This window comes from Xylocopa sonorina, chromosome 6 (assembly GCF_050948175.1).
Source record: "Xylocopa sonorina isolate GNS202 chromosome 6, iyXylSono1_principal, whole genome shotgun sequence".
Classification (NCBI taxonomy): Eukaryota; Metazoa; Arthropoda; class Insecta; order Hymenoptera; family Apidae; genus Xylocopa; species Xylocopa sonorina.
Window position 1 is genome coordinate 9,761,070 of NC_135198.1, and position 15,500 is coordinate 9,776,569.

At 41.1% G+C, this 15,500-nt stretch overlaps 1 protein-coding gene across 1 annotated transcript in view; it reads right to left on the reverse strand.

The window, feature by feature from the left end:
* Positions 1-15,500, reverse strand: part of Mcu (mitochondrial calcium uniporter) — a 48,020-nt gene that overhangs the window by 28,625 nt on the left and 3,895 nt on the right. Inside the window, exon 2 of the mRNA XM_076896419.1 lies at positions 330-537. Within this exon, the coding sequence (XP_076752534.1) occupies positions 330-537 (208 nt within the window). The remainder of the gene's footprint in view (positions 1-329; positions 538-15,500) is intronic.

Here is a 15,500-nt window from a genome sequence, read left to right on the forward strand (position 1 = left end):
GTATCGTTAGCAACTCGCACAAACCTAAATATACCAATCTATTTATACAGAATTACGATGCGAAGCCTCGCGTAAACATCGAGGTATATTTCTCTGCAGCCACTAATGCGTTAAACCAACAATGCCGTTTTCACATTTCGTTTCAGTCCAACGATACAAAGGTATGCCGAGGCACAGGGGTATAAAATGCAATCAACGTCCAGCGCAAAATGCTATTACGAGATGAAATGATTTCGAAATGCTACGAACTCGACGAGATCCTCGAAATAGAAATAGCTTGCTTTCGAATTTACTTTCCCCGACAAAATTCATTACTTTCAGTGACTTACCAGCATCTTCCGTTTTTTCGGGAGTTACATTATTTCCGGAGCTACCCTCTGCCTTATCGGTCTTCGTTGACTGCGACTTCTTCTCCTTCGATGCTTTCGAGTCCTCCATTCCCTTTGTTAGAATCGAGCTTAAGTTTGGGGCGAAGGAGCTGGTCGCCAGGGAGAGGTTCCTCTGAGAAATGTGCCACCATCTCTTGCACCATGTCTCCTGGAACAAAGAAAGACAAAGTCAATATAAATACAATCCATTCGCCGTGAAAAATGATCGTCGCTTTATCTCAGGGTGCCCTCCACGGTTCCTTTTCACGATCCCACCATTCCACCCTTTCTATCCTCAGAATTTCTAGAAAAGCGGGATCAGAGGACCACGACAAACACGACTACACAAATATAGAGGTCTGTCTCGATGTTTTTCTTTACGTCCGTTGTTTCTACACCTGGCTCAATTATGCTCACGTTCGCACTGGTACAGTAAACATCGGAAATGTTGTTTCACTCGCTGCGAATTGATCGGACAATCGTAAGTTCGTGACTACGAGGAACGTAATTGCATGTGGTACTATTAGGTAGTTCTGTTGTCAGGCTCCAATTTCAATGTTTCTAAGTCTGGTAATTCTACCCCCCCGCCCCAGTAATTTGGTTCCTGCATCACGTACAGAATGTTCCTCGGAGCCATTGCTACTCTATGCTCGTGTAATAGTTTAGGGTGGTCATTAGATATACAAGTAGGGAACAACATTTGACGGAGTTAGAAGAAATTAAGAACTTTACATCTCTCTCATTTGCTCATTTTTACTTTATACTCTGCAGTAGCATTTCGCGTCTGCATTATTTATATAGAATACTAATATCGCTGACAGAGATTTTTCGAAGTTGAAAAGAACAAAGAATTTGTTTCGCACGGATTAACTTGTCATAAGCGATGTATCCAATGGCGGCGAGATTGGCCAGTATCCAGATGAAGGGGTCAACGCAGGGTCATGTCGGAATTGGAGTTCGGCCAGGACCGCCCGCTATTGGGCGTGCACATTTGGCATAACGCGGTTTTCGGCAAATAAAACGAATTCGGCAACAAGCATTAAACGTGGCGTTTGTTGTAAAGTCGGCGCGATATGCATGGAAATAATAGTTCCGAGGGAGAAGTTCCTCTCTTCCTCGCGAGGATTTACCTTTTCCCATGGCCGAGCTGTCGATGCGACGTTTTATCCTCTCATACATGCATACGCTCGTTGGAGTAGAAATTTGTACAGGAACAAGCAGCGCAGTCGTTATTTCCGACGAAATATCGCTCTAGAAATCGTACCACTGCAGTGCGTATTCTTTTGGACACTAACCATTTTAACGCAATCGTAAAACCGCGGTTAGTGGAAGCTATGTAACTTTAAGCTACATAACTTCAAGTCTTTGCGAGCGGTTACATATATGTGTGTGTGCTACAAACACAGGAAATTTAGAAACGTTTCATCCCGACGGCGAAAAGAAAATTCGTGGAACGGCTCTGACGGGTAGAACTAACAAATTGAATAACACCGTCCGTGAACTTTTAAATGGCCATTCGATATCGCCGCGTATGTTAAAATTTTTGACTTCGACTCTTCGACCAAGTAAAAGGAAGATAGAGTGGATCGAATGGGAAGTTTAAAGTTTCCTTACGTGATAGATCATATATTAAATTCGATCGTCTTTCGCGTCGCTGAAACTTGTCCGGATAAGGACATTGATGGATGAATTTCCATCCAACATTAAAAAATGCCCCAGTGTCGCGTCGTCTTGACGTTCCGTCGTTTCTTCAACTCCGCTGTCTGTACGAACAATTCTTTTCTTAAATTTGTTGTATTTCAGTTCTTAGTTCTTTGGAAGATCGTCGCAGCTGAATAATTCATACAATCTCGCGTATTTCCAATGCGTTCCATTAAGGACTCCGGTAAAATCGTATAATGAGTGCTTGAATTATATCGTCGCTATTGTTACCATTTCGCTCGAACGGCACGGGAGAAAGTTTTTGAAAATGGGGTCAGCTACGTCCCTCGAAGGCACGTGAATTACTCGATGCTAGTAAGGTTTAGTAAATACGTCCCGAAAGGTTTCTCTTCGAGAAACTTACGTCGTTTCGAGTGAAGTCTCTGCAATTCTTCAGCCTCGTTTCGCCTCGATGTCGTCCTTACATCGAGTTACTGCTGAACCCGCGTGAAAATTTAATTGTACGCCACTTTACCATGCCTCATTTAGAACCCTTAACAACGTACGCCAGCCATTCGAGCGTTTTCTTCCTTCTTATCTCTGGACGCGGAATGTTCCTTAAGAACTTTATCGTTCGGCTGCAAACGGGCTGGTTCTTATCTTCTTGTACGGAAATCAATGGTTATTGCTTTAACGCCCCCTGAAGGTTCGTGAGAAGTCAGCGACGAAATAGAAGAAAATATTCAGCTTCGAGAATTTCGGTTGTCACGCCTACCATTGTTACCCTTATCTACTTATTGTTACCTTTCTCGCTTGTAAGAGGGAAAAAATCGAGTTTCTCGCATAATCTTAATGAAGCAAACACAGCTTCGTTTGGATTACTAAGTAGCAGACTGTGAAAACTCAGCAGGATCTTAGGAAATAAAAGAAGAGTTAACTTGGACGAGGTACAATGAAGTTTTAATACTGGAATCTTGGGATAAGTTAATAAGACCGTAGTCTTAACTTCCCGCAGGCAAACTTATTTTTTGATATGTATTATCGGTGGCGGGTAATCTTAATTTTCTTGCATCTTTGCCCTAGATTCGAAGAAAATTCCAGAGCTACTATTCAGAGGTGTCCAACTATTCCATTATTCAGTACCTTTAAAATCTAATGTTACGACTTCGGTTTCCTTTCATTTCGACGTAATTTCGAAGCGAGGTTTTGCTTGTATCGCCAATGACCTACTTCATCACACAAGGGGTTAACGGTAGTTTCTGGTTTAAAAGCACCCTTAATTGATCACTGGGTGTTCCTGAATGACGTTTGTAGGGTATGCCAATAAGGAAACTATCGGGTAGGTCGAACCAGTGGACGTCAGATTATTATACGCGTGAAAACTAATAATTACTGGAATAGATTACTAAAGTAGATTAACAAGGTGGTACTACAATAGGGGAACGCGATAGGAGGGTGATAAGGATGAAATGTAGAGACATAGGTAGATAACTCTCAGGTCATGTGGTATTATGGACGGCCTTAGGGAGATCTCAAAAGCTGCACCCATATTTAGACACCGTCAAAGGTCCCCTTCTGTAAAGGCATATTCAATTCCCATTTGACAATTGCCTTGCCCCAGTTTCCTGTCCCTCCAACTACTTTTAACCACAGTAGAATATATGGCAGCTACCATCTTGTGCCATTTTGTCAATAGGTTGGTTTGGTGCTATATTAAAAGATTGTATAACAAGAATTTTAATTAAAAAATTGACTACTAAGAGTACGTAATACTTTGTCACGCGAGTCGTGGTACATTTACAAATACACACAGTTATTGGGTCAGCAGGTCTTTATATTTTCGTTTTTCTTGCCTGTCCAGCCTGACCAATCGATTTCGCTGCGCTGCGTTTTTTCCGTTGTTTTTTTTTTTAAAGTTATTTTAGCTTCGTGTTTCTCTGCTGGTTTCGCAGTGACTGGGTCAAAATTTTAAATAGCTCGTCCGGAATTTTCACGGATGCCGTGAGCCACGATTCGAGAGCTCGGGCAATCTTTTATCCTTGTCGACTTTCGGGGGCTTCAAAAACTCTGCAACTCGATTAACGTCGCGGGAAGTTCGGGCCCACAGAAATTAAAATTACTCAGACGTTCTTGAAGCAAATTCACAGCGAAACGTCCCGAGAAAGTTGTCTGTTTGAACTGGAAATTGAGTTTCGTGGAACGCGCCGCCACTTTGTTGGTACCGTTCTACGAGGACACGGGTTATTTCGCGATATTAGTTGGACGACACGCAGACGTTTCAGAGATATTTCGAATCGTCACCAGAAAGTATGAATGCAAATTTATTGGTGAAATTTGCATGAAACATTTAAATATCACCTGGCATACGTTCCCCAAGCCGAATGCAAAATCAGATATACGATCTGTCGTATGAATTTTAACATCGCACGGTATCCTGCAAGTGAAGACCGTGTACATACATATATGCAAAAGTGTTAAACCGTTCACGTTTTTCCTTTTAGATATTGTTAATTAATTTTTCAATAATCCCATGCACGTCGTTTGTTCAATTTTTAATACTGTCCGCGAGCTGAATTTTTTGCACGATACTGTACGTGCAGCCGGCACACTGGTGATGCAATTAATCACAGTGAAAATGTACAGAAAAGCCGATCGTTAAAAACGAACTGATCAAATTCTGTGGATATTGGACGCTCGAAAACCATGTTTCACGGTACACGAGTCAGTAATTTAGTTTAATTGCGTATTGTTTTCACGTGTTACACTCGAAAGAAGCTCAAAATTCATTTGCATTAAACGAATGCATGTAAATGAGCTGAATTGTCGTTTTGAAGTACTTCTTGTTTCGCTAACAATTCGGTTTCGTCTCGTAACGAACGTTTAATCATTTCCTCGGTGAAGAGCATCGATCATCGATAATCGTCGAGGGCCTCGTTCACGATCTCCTTTCTTAGAGCGCGCCACGATAAATTACATTGTTCGAGTCAATCAACGTCTTCAGCTGAATACAGGCAGGCTTCTCTAAATTTTGGTTGGTGGCCAAGACCATAAACGAGCCACCAATGGGTGGCTTGCATGTACAGCTGTCGTAGAATAAATAATCTGGGACTAATGGTCTCGTGAAGTTCAACGATCTGTCGTTTAGATTCGAGTCCACCCTATCGTGGAAAGGGCCGAGTACTAGGAAGCAGGCCAGCTGTTGGAGCAATCAAGAGGTTCATTACTTTTTCGAACGATAACGAAGCCGACGCGACGATAGGCACGTTTGCCTTCGGATATCTCCACCGCGAGTGAATCTCTTCTCGCCTTGGTGTTCAAATTGAAGTGTCTTGTAAATCGTGCAAAAACTTCGTCAATTTTGAAGTTGTACAAAAAACGGGTACCCCCGAAATTGGCAATCTTTATCGATAGGCTCGTAGCTCCGTAAAATCCATGGGGAAAATCAGCGGCACAGATGGGACGATTCAATCTAGCTGGCTCATGATATGTTTGGACGAAATTGCCAATTTTAAAGGTCGATATTTTCCAAACAATTTCCAGGTCGATAGAATAAAAAGTCCTGTAGTAGGATACCAGTGTAATCCGCTTAGGATGGTTCACGCGACTGTTTTTAAAGAATGCTCTCGATTTCTGTTTTTAGAGATAGCAGGTAGAAAAGTGAGTTACAAGCAGAGTGAATCTCCGTAGACATTGGAAAGTGGATGGAAGAGCTTCTAAGTAGTATCGCGTGGCAAATAATCGGCCTACTTATTTTGACTAGCTTCTGAAACTTCGTAGCTATTTCTCTACCCTTATCTTTCAATTATAAAGCGCTTGCGACTACTTACGCGGTCCCAACGAAGTCTTAATACCTCTCAGCGCATGCATATTCATCGGCCACGCGTTACACTGCGTCAAATCTTTTATTAAAAGTTTCGAGAAACTTCGCGTGAATCCTTCCTTCATTTCCTCATGAGTGCCGGCTCGAGTTTTCGGTAAACGGAAATTGTGTGCTCTATTCTCGAAGGGGCGTTAAGGGATCTCTCGTTAAATCATGCGAAAAATGTCGGAGAAGGTGGGAAGAGGAGATTTGCATAGAAAAATCTGTTCTGTTCTTGCTTGAGATGCGACGTGTTTCTCTTTCATTTTCTTCGGCAAAGCCTGGCCCGGGAAAGTATCGAGGCGGCATGGAATAAATCAGATTCGTAAGCATGGAATCGCGTGAACGTGGAGTCGTATTTGCGAACGCGATTTCCGTCGTGTCCTATCTACTTTTCCGAGAGACACGAGTTGTCTGGTGTTAACTGAAAGGCTAGGGAGGCATAAGATGGACGACGGGCTGGAATCGAGTAAAAGCTTTTTCCAATTTAACGGAGGACAAATGATGAGATTAGTAGGTCGGCTAATGGATCGCTACCGACAAACAATGCCTTCCGTTCAGGAAGTGAACGAGCAAATTCTCTATGCGTTAGTCGAGTCGTTATCAGCTCGCTGTAGCCGCTTATTCACCAGGCATAATCGTATAGCGCGCTCGTTATAATCTTCGAGTTAATATCTTGTTTTCTATCAAAAAGTCAAACATTTATTTCTTATTTATTTCTTACTTATACTCTGCAATGTGTTTCAACAAGTTCGAACTGGAAGACGAATGATCCTTTTTCCGTATGGACATGCGTTAGCTTGTTATTTGCATATTTTACCATACAGTAGCTACTTTAGAATTCCCCTACTAGTAAAATGGATGGACTCCCTACGTAAGCTCCCTATGGGCTCGTGAAACTACTACGGTTCACAGGATGATGATTACTTCAGAGCAACGTTGTCGTACTGTATGAATGGTCAAAAATTCATTTCATGTGTTTCTTTTAATACTTCTTCGGTTCTCCCAAATTTGTATCAATCAAATCCCCACGAAGTTACGCAGTGTAGAAGCAGCATTTAATTTAGAATAGAGTATTTAAGTTCAAGTATTTCAGACTGCAGTGGTTTTACCAAGAGTTACACGGAAATTCCGATAACTGTTCTAGTCAGAAGAACCGATAGCAGTCTGTGGTACTAATAGGGTCGCCCAATATTGGATCAGCAGAACAATTGTGTACCAGCATTTTCCAACGTACTTCTCATTCGTGCTAATCGGTCAGTCTGCTCGGCTAGTGCTTTGCGGTTTTCCTGGGAAAGCACGTATGCAACTCTGTAGAGGTAATCCATTGGGCAGCTCTATTCGAAATCAAAAGCGAGTGCTGCTCAGCGAAATTATTCAAATTAGAACACGCAATATGATATATGGTACGTGTTACGGTCATTCCAGACAACTAAGAAATCTCAGAAAAGTTCAGTTATTTCCCTGCCAGTTAAGATTTCACGGGAATATTACGGCATTGTACAGACTCCTCTTTCAAAGCCGTCCAGCCGAGCAAGCGCAAGCACAAAACCTTCAAGACTTTACATTATCCTCAACTATACACGTATTCGGAAAAGCTGTCTCTCCGAAATCACGATGTATCAACTTTCAAAGTTTTCCTCGTTTAATATTTCCAAGGGTATATTCTTCGAAAGTTCCTATCGGATTTTCTTGTTTCTTTTGTAGGTTCTTATGAACGATCATGATTTCCGTAGAAATTTTTAATCCATCGGATAGGAAAGAAGGGGGAAAAGGGAAACCTGCACAAACCACGTTCTTTTGAACGGATCATCTGGATATCGGGGTCAATCGATGGAATATACGTGAAACCGGAAGCTCCGTACTCCTTTGACCACTCCTGGTCTAGAATGTGGGTCACTGGCGATCGCTCATGATGATCTACGAGGATTTAATCTATGCTGCTATAACTCAGAGCTCGTCATATTTACTACAATATGTACATTTGAGAGTTTTCCATCTACTAGCTTCGATACTCGTAAAACGCGCAAGATGCATGGACGCATTCTGGAGACAGGTCAAACGTGCTTACTAAATTTGTCCCGGTTCAGACACCTATGCGGAATTCACTTTTGCGCTTCTGAAAATGATAGAATAAAGTGTCGTCGGGCACTTTGTCATCCGGTTTTATTTTGGGATACGGAATTTTCGCCAGCTCTCCCACTTGTGCCACGACTTTCGACCCACGCGGTTTACAAGTATAAAAATAATTCCCTCCGTTTCGTCTGCCTAACGACTTTCTGTCTTCCTGCGTCTGTATAATTCCCAGACGCAGACGCGGGGATGAAATGGTTTGATTAAACGTTGATTGCAATCTGCCTGTAGGATCTCGAATTTAAACGAGAAAAGTAATGCAATAGAGCGCGAGTGGGGTCGAGGACAAGCGCGTATCCTTAATGGAACGAGTAAGCTTTTCTGGCGGCAACAATTTTCCACCGTTCCCCCACGTTCCACGGTAACTGGCGGCGTATTTCAATGCAACGACACTGACGTATTTTCTTCCGTAAAGCGTGCGGCACTTTCAACTTTAAAAAATGATACTTCCGATGTCGAATTCCGCTCGGGCGCAGGCGAAACAAATTGCAATTTATTAGCCAGAACCGAGCACCACTTTTAATACGAGGGAAATGTAGAATAGCGAGGGAACTCGGTTCAAAAGCGAACCGAACGCGCTTTGCGGCTGCGGCACATTCCCTCGATTACTACCATTTATTTTCAAATTCTTTCGCCCGTTTAAATAACCGTGAAGATGTAATTTAATCTACGCGAGATGACTATGTATAATTTTATTGCATTCCGATAGATTTTCCTCCCGTTCCCAGCATCTATATTGGAAAGAGCGGAAATAAAATACAGATGTACGACCGAAGAAAAATTTAATTAAAAAATCGAACGGAATCGCGTGGATCATTCAAAGCTTTAATGACAATTGGTCTAAGTGGAAAATAGAATATCTCTGGTTCTAATGATGCGATTAATTATGCATCGTGTGACGCTATACCAGGATCGATGTCCATCCTCATCATTACTTAATGACTGACATTTAGTAGTGGTAAAATAATCTCGATATTGAAATTCAACGGATTATGGAGGACAATCGAAGTTAATCTAATGTTAATTTCATAACGGAAAAATGAATTGTGAAATGTGCGCTCGAGTTTCTTTGACGAACGTTTTCCCCAGTGGACGATGTTCAGAGATGTTTGATCCATGTTGGAGCGCGAGGAAGATGGATTTTAATCTGCATTTACGATGCAGCCTTCAAAGTTCCATTATTACACTTGCCCTTGCTCGTGGCTGATATTGCTTGTATTTGGATCTTCTCTTTGAAAGAGTACGTTTGTCGTCGAACTTTCAGCAAATGCGCGAAACGCTCGGGCTCTTTTAATAGCTTTAGTAGAAAAGTTCCGAAGGTAGAATCACTTTGTTCAACGGATATACATGTGCAAGTGCTGAAAAGTTGATACTTAGCAACTATCTTTGAAGTTTTGAACATTTCTACCCTACTTATACCTGTGCACGGCACGGCCAAGTTTTTTTATTACACCTCTTTTTCATCCTTCGTTTACAGGAAGACGCTGCCTGTGCCAGGATCGCGTCACGATTAAATTGAATTTCACACCAGAAGCTGCTCCTCGGGGGATTCGAGTTTACCAAGAACTCGGTAGCGTATGTCGAAGGGGATCGCGTATTTTCCTTAACCGTGTTGTGTTTGCATCGAACCGTTTCTCAAGATGTCTTGATTTCACTTTGAAGAGAACCCTCTAACTTGACTCATTTACGTAATATACAAAATATGCAAAGCAGGGCACGATCTGTTATGTTGTAAGAAGAGAATTACGAATGTATAAAAACATTCGCTGAACTGATAATTACACATGGGAAATTAGTACGAAACATTTTATCAGGTATGTGCAAAGATAGAATATAGTCGTAGGAACAAAAACGAGCGAAGCTATTTGCGAGCTTTAGTACGGTGTTACAAAGTCGGCTCAAAGTGAAAACCAATAGTTGGAAAATGTCATTAAAACCCTATTGCTGAATTTTAAACAGTCCCACGGAGCTAATTTACGGGGCATTAATTCAATTTCACTAATGAATTTATTCGATACTTTCTATTTCTTTTTCCCCTACTTTTATCTTTTTATATTTTCGGTCACATTTACGAATAATTCAAGTTTGACGGTAAAATTGAATGGCATAAGCAGGCAGTCAGAAATATCTCGTGGACGAAATTCTACTGCCAGCAACGTGTTAACCAAGATTTACACTGTTTGGCGTTTGACCACGATGTTAAATGGTCCCCGAGAGTTATTGATCAGCTCTTTAATCTTCGCTTTGTGACGATCCTTGGAACGTCTTCCTTTTCGCGAAATCTCATTTCAAATTTCGCGAGTGGACTGCGAATGCTGGCACTAAATTTCCTTCGTGCTCTCAGACATTGTTTCACGCACAATAGCGATAGAAAATCAAGGATATTTTAGAGCCGCGAGATCTCTACGGTACAGAGCTCGTAAAATAAACGATTCGTTTTGTCACGAGGAAATCGTGGATCGTATCGAGCACCGTGAAGGTTCCATTTCAAAAACTCGAACTGGAACAGCAGAGATGGAGGTGAAGGTGAGGATTTACTCTGTGGTACCACGAAATCCAATTTTAAGTAAATTCTAGCTCGTTCTCTGTGAAATGTCTATTGAAGCCAATGGCAGAGAATCGATTCTCGGAGGGTGAATCGGGATATCGATGACAAATTACAATGTAGACACGAATAATGCAATTTAGGACATGTCTACAGGGTTTTATTTGATGATCGTTTCTGGTGGACTGCTGGACATGTTCATCGCGCCACCTGAATATCAAACATCCTATCACGAAAATGGCTTAAGTTGGATATAAAAATTGCCAACTTTCTGCGTTCTCTACAGATTAATGTTACCTCCACAAAAAAAGTGAAAGGAGAAGAAACTTAAATTTTCTACTGTTACGCGAGACTTTCTTACTCGCATAAATATAATGAGCTTTAACCTAATTAACTTGATGAGTTCTGCGCGAGTGGCTCGTTCACGACACGATCCTTTGAATTCTTTTTCCTTCGAAGAGGGGTCAGATCCGGCTAAGTAAAAGAAGTTTAATATTAAACGAAACCACTGAAATAAATTCTATGCCGCGTTTTTATACAATTTTGTAGATCTGGGTATCCAGCTTCATTAATGGAAAAAATAAGCGAGCATTCGGTTTCATGGTGGTCCCATGGTAGTAGCAATTAAGCCATAAACGAGACTTGAAGTACGCATAAAATGTATCACTTAAAATATATTCCATGAATTTTATAATTTTATTCGTTTTAGAGTGTCAGCAATTATTCACAACGAGAATAGTGTTTCGGAAATGAATCTAATGAAATGGAAACATCGCTCTACGATTATTAATCATTAACGCAAACTGCACGCGATTCGGGCTCCACCCAGTCCGCCGTTAAGCATACCGTTAAGCGCCAAGCAGCAAACTCAGCGGAAGAATGTTATGCATGTTTCGTTCTAGTCTTGTGTCATTACCATTACGGTGAGTCAAGCCAAGAATTCACGATCGTAACTCCATGAAATTTATAGGATAAAGATAATGGAGTGGTCCCGTTTAATGGCCAATAATTCTTAATAAAATCGATGGGTCCAATAACTTTCAGCGCTCTATCATGCGAGCAAGAAGTAACGTGGTAGAACGAAAATCATGCTAGATCGTACGAAATTGGGGTTGGACGATCCTTACGCTATTCTCCGAAGAGAAAAAAAAAATCGATGATACCTGGCGCCGCCCAACAACGATTCTCTCATTCATTTTCTATGATTCGAGCTTCGTATGAAGCATAAATAAATTACAAGTTTAATTATTGTCTTCAGATTTTGATCTTATTTAAGAGAGAACTTAATCTTCCCCTTGAAAACTTTGATAAAGCAGCCACCTTCCTTTTATGCTGCTTTCAGAACCTACTTTGCAAGTTGCTACCTTACTTAATAACGACGGAAACTTCTTCGAACAGAGACAGGTTCCTTACGCAAACTTCCCTCCTATAAGGCTTCGGTTTCTCGATCGAGAACAGGTTCCATTTGCACCAACACTTTCCACTCTCTCCGCGGAAAGTTTGCTTTGTGTTCTGTCCGACCGAATCGCGCTTGACTTCGATTTCGTGCTAACATATATTTGCTACCGCCGAATCGTTTCTAGAATTCGGGCTCGATCTGCCAAAGGGGAACGCGGCGGGAAGGAGGAGGAAAAGGAAGAGAGCTATTCACGCGTGAAAGGGAATCCCCCAGCAAATGGAGCTGTATTGGGGAATGAAAGATAAAGCTCGTTTAAATCCAGATAAGAGTTTTCCATGCTTTCCTGGAGAGACAGAGAGTTTTCTCGGGGTCGAGAGGAACGTGCAGTGGAACAGATCGATGCTCATGGCGCCTGCCGCAGCCTCCGCAGTCTGTACCCCTCTATACAATCCCGTAGCCGCGATAACAGCGTATGCAACGACGTGGATAAACCGATGCGAGCGTCCGAACTGTCTACACACACCCTATATTGTCATATGCTCGATGTGTAATCTGATTCTTCCGAGCAATTAATCCGTTTACTAGCCTGTTTTCTTGGCTGACAATCGTGTATCCGATGGGCATCCACGATAGAGCAAGAAAAATGCTCTTAAGCGTAGTTGGCTTAGAGACCCACCCTATATTTGTGTAACAGACACGGGAGGGACTTCTGAAATTCTAATATAAACTTTATCGAGATTAAGGGAAAATAAAAAATACATGGAGTACACGCACATCGGAATTCCACATTTAATTTAAAAATGTAGGATGTTCCCAGACGTGTAGGTCATTCCTAGTTGATTTCATTGGGTTGAAATATTCAACGTGGTCCGTATTGGATATCGGGTTGGCATAGGGGTGGTTTTATTTTAAAGCTTTTGTAACGTTGGGAATGGGAAAAAGGACCGATATCCCGTGCTTATTCTAAAGAAAATTACTGTGGGGTTGGGGTGGGTTTTTCAGGAAACGCGTGTGCATGTCAAAGTGACTGAATGGCAGGCACGAGTGCGCGTGATTGAAAATCTGCGCGGTCAGAGAGTTTGTAAAGGTGAATAGTGGCGTGAGAGTTTATTATACGTGGGTACTTCCTATTAACGTGTAATAGTAAGTTGTTTAACCATTGTTTAAGGGGAAAATTAAAGTACCAGTGAACGATTTTCCAAATGAATCTATTGCGATTCAGTAAAGAGCACAATGTGAAGGGACGTTGTTCTTCGGGGATAATTAACAGAAGAGCAAGATTCCATTTGATTCCAGATTAATCATATGCTAACGAAGAAATATTTACGCGACTAACGACAATGTTTGCTAAGCTGATTGGGTAGTAAACGCTGCAAACACTGATCGATGGGTTGGTTACCAAGCATAACATTTTCCAATAGAAATTTCTCATATTTTAAAATATTACTAAGTTTAGTTTTAGTATCTTACGATTGATTTATGAGGCTAACGGATTTTGGAACCTGTTCTAAGCCATTTTTGCACGCAATATAAATCATCATAAGGTATAGAAGACCTAGTTGGCAAACTTTTTCAATAAAGCGCATGCCAAGAAGCATGCAGATCATTTGCTGTTGTATCAATCTATTCTAGGATTTACAGATAAATTCTAAGAAATGCCGCCACTTAAATTCATCGTATTTAAAATTAAATAAGTAAATTACTCTTGAGCTATACTTTTGTATCTAGACTTGAACAATATTCGTGGACAGTTTGACCCAGTGTGCATTGCACATAATTCTACCGAAGGATACGTGTACACGAAGGGTTCGCATCGAAATAATGATAATTGCCCTCGAGTGGAGAGTCAGTTTATCCGAGGGCTTTGTTGCGGGGTTAACGGGCGTAAAGGGTGTGCAAGAGCACTTTCGCCTTGTATCACTGTAAAACGGTCACTTGACATCGTTTTTTTCCGGATGGGCATAGCCGACTTTATCTCAAAGGGTTATGTTAACTAACTGGATTTCAGAGGCCAGCGAGACCTGGGCCAACCTCGAATTTAATCGCGTCAAGAATTCTTTACGGCTCGTCACGGCGAATTATACTAAGCCCGGCAGTTAATGCAACGTAAGTTAAGCCATGCCGAAAGGATTAGGCGATGACGAGTGATTTTTTTACAATGTATTCGTTTTGGTATTACCTTTTCGTGCTCACGTACACACACAACGAAGAATGAAAGTTACGAATTTCAATAGTGTAGTTCAGTTTGTGGATATTGGTATTAGAAAATTTCTTTGTAACAGATATTAGTTTCTGCGTTTCAGATAAAAGTAGAAAATTATATTCGATGCTTTTGGTTAGTGAAAATTTGAAAATCCAAGTAGTTAGTAATTATGCAACTTAAACTCTCGGTGAAATCAGTTTGCTTCGGTTCACAGCGTGTTTTATTCGCGAAGGATATTCCGATTTTATTACCCCGATAAATAGCAGGGTTTCCTAGTGCTCCGTTTTATGAAGCAAAAGATAAGAGGCACTGTTTCGATCGCAATAGAATGATAACGTATCAGCGGACGCTCACGAGAGTGTTTTTAAAGAAAAACTCGTTTACGAATGCATGTTGCTAACTTCGTTAAAATTCGATTAAGACCGTGGCGAACTTTAACTCCTCAGGGGCGAATTAGGAAACGAGTCACATACTTTGTGACCCACTACCTTCAAATGGAATGAAACAGGACTTGAACTCAATTTTCCAGCATCCTGTCGGAAAGGAAAATACGTTTTTCTAGGCTAATAGCACGCTTTGAGATCTTCGTAGTGGAGATTCAATGGAAACATTTTACTTCGTAGCAAGACCTAAATTTCTTACATCCTTGCAATCGATGTTCGAGTTATTTCTAAACAACGAAAATGTATAAGCAGACTTTCTACTTCTGGAATTAATTATCATTAGCATTTGTGCTGCACGCGTGGAACCCGTCACGTCCGCGGCTGTTTACCATACGCATGAGTCAACTATTTTATGCTAATCTATGTGAGAGTAACGACCGACTACTCTATGATTTGCCTTTCTGCAAGATTCGTTCCCTTATGATCGTTACTAACCTTCTTTCTATCGCAAATTGAACGATTCATCTTACAGATGGGCAATCTATTCAGTCGTTCAATTCCACCAACGACCTAGATAACGAATGAAAAAGTTCGACTCAACTAAAGGTTACTGGATCCTTCGAGGGATTGAGGCACGTTTGACTAAAATGAAACAAGTTTTGTTATATAGAGTTAAAGTTCAGCTCAAGCTTTGGTAGACTCTTCCCATTAATAACTTTAGTAATCTAGTAAATATCATGTTATTCCTGAAATATTTCCCAGCATAGTGCAATATTGGCTTTTCTTCATTGCGTAAGTAATGAAGGAGTAATTAAACGATCCCAGAAATCAATGCGACCTCGATGAAGCAACAAACACTTAATCAAGGCTCTGGACAATTTCAGAGAAGACTCTTTTATTCCAGCCTTGATTCCAATAAATAAGGTGGGTTTTGTCTGATTGGTAGCAAGAATATTTTACGATCACATC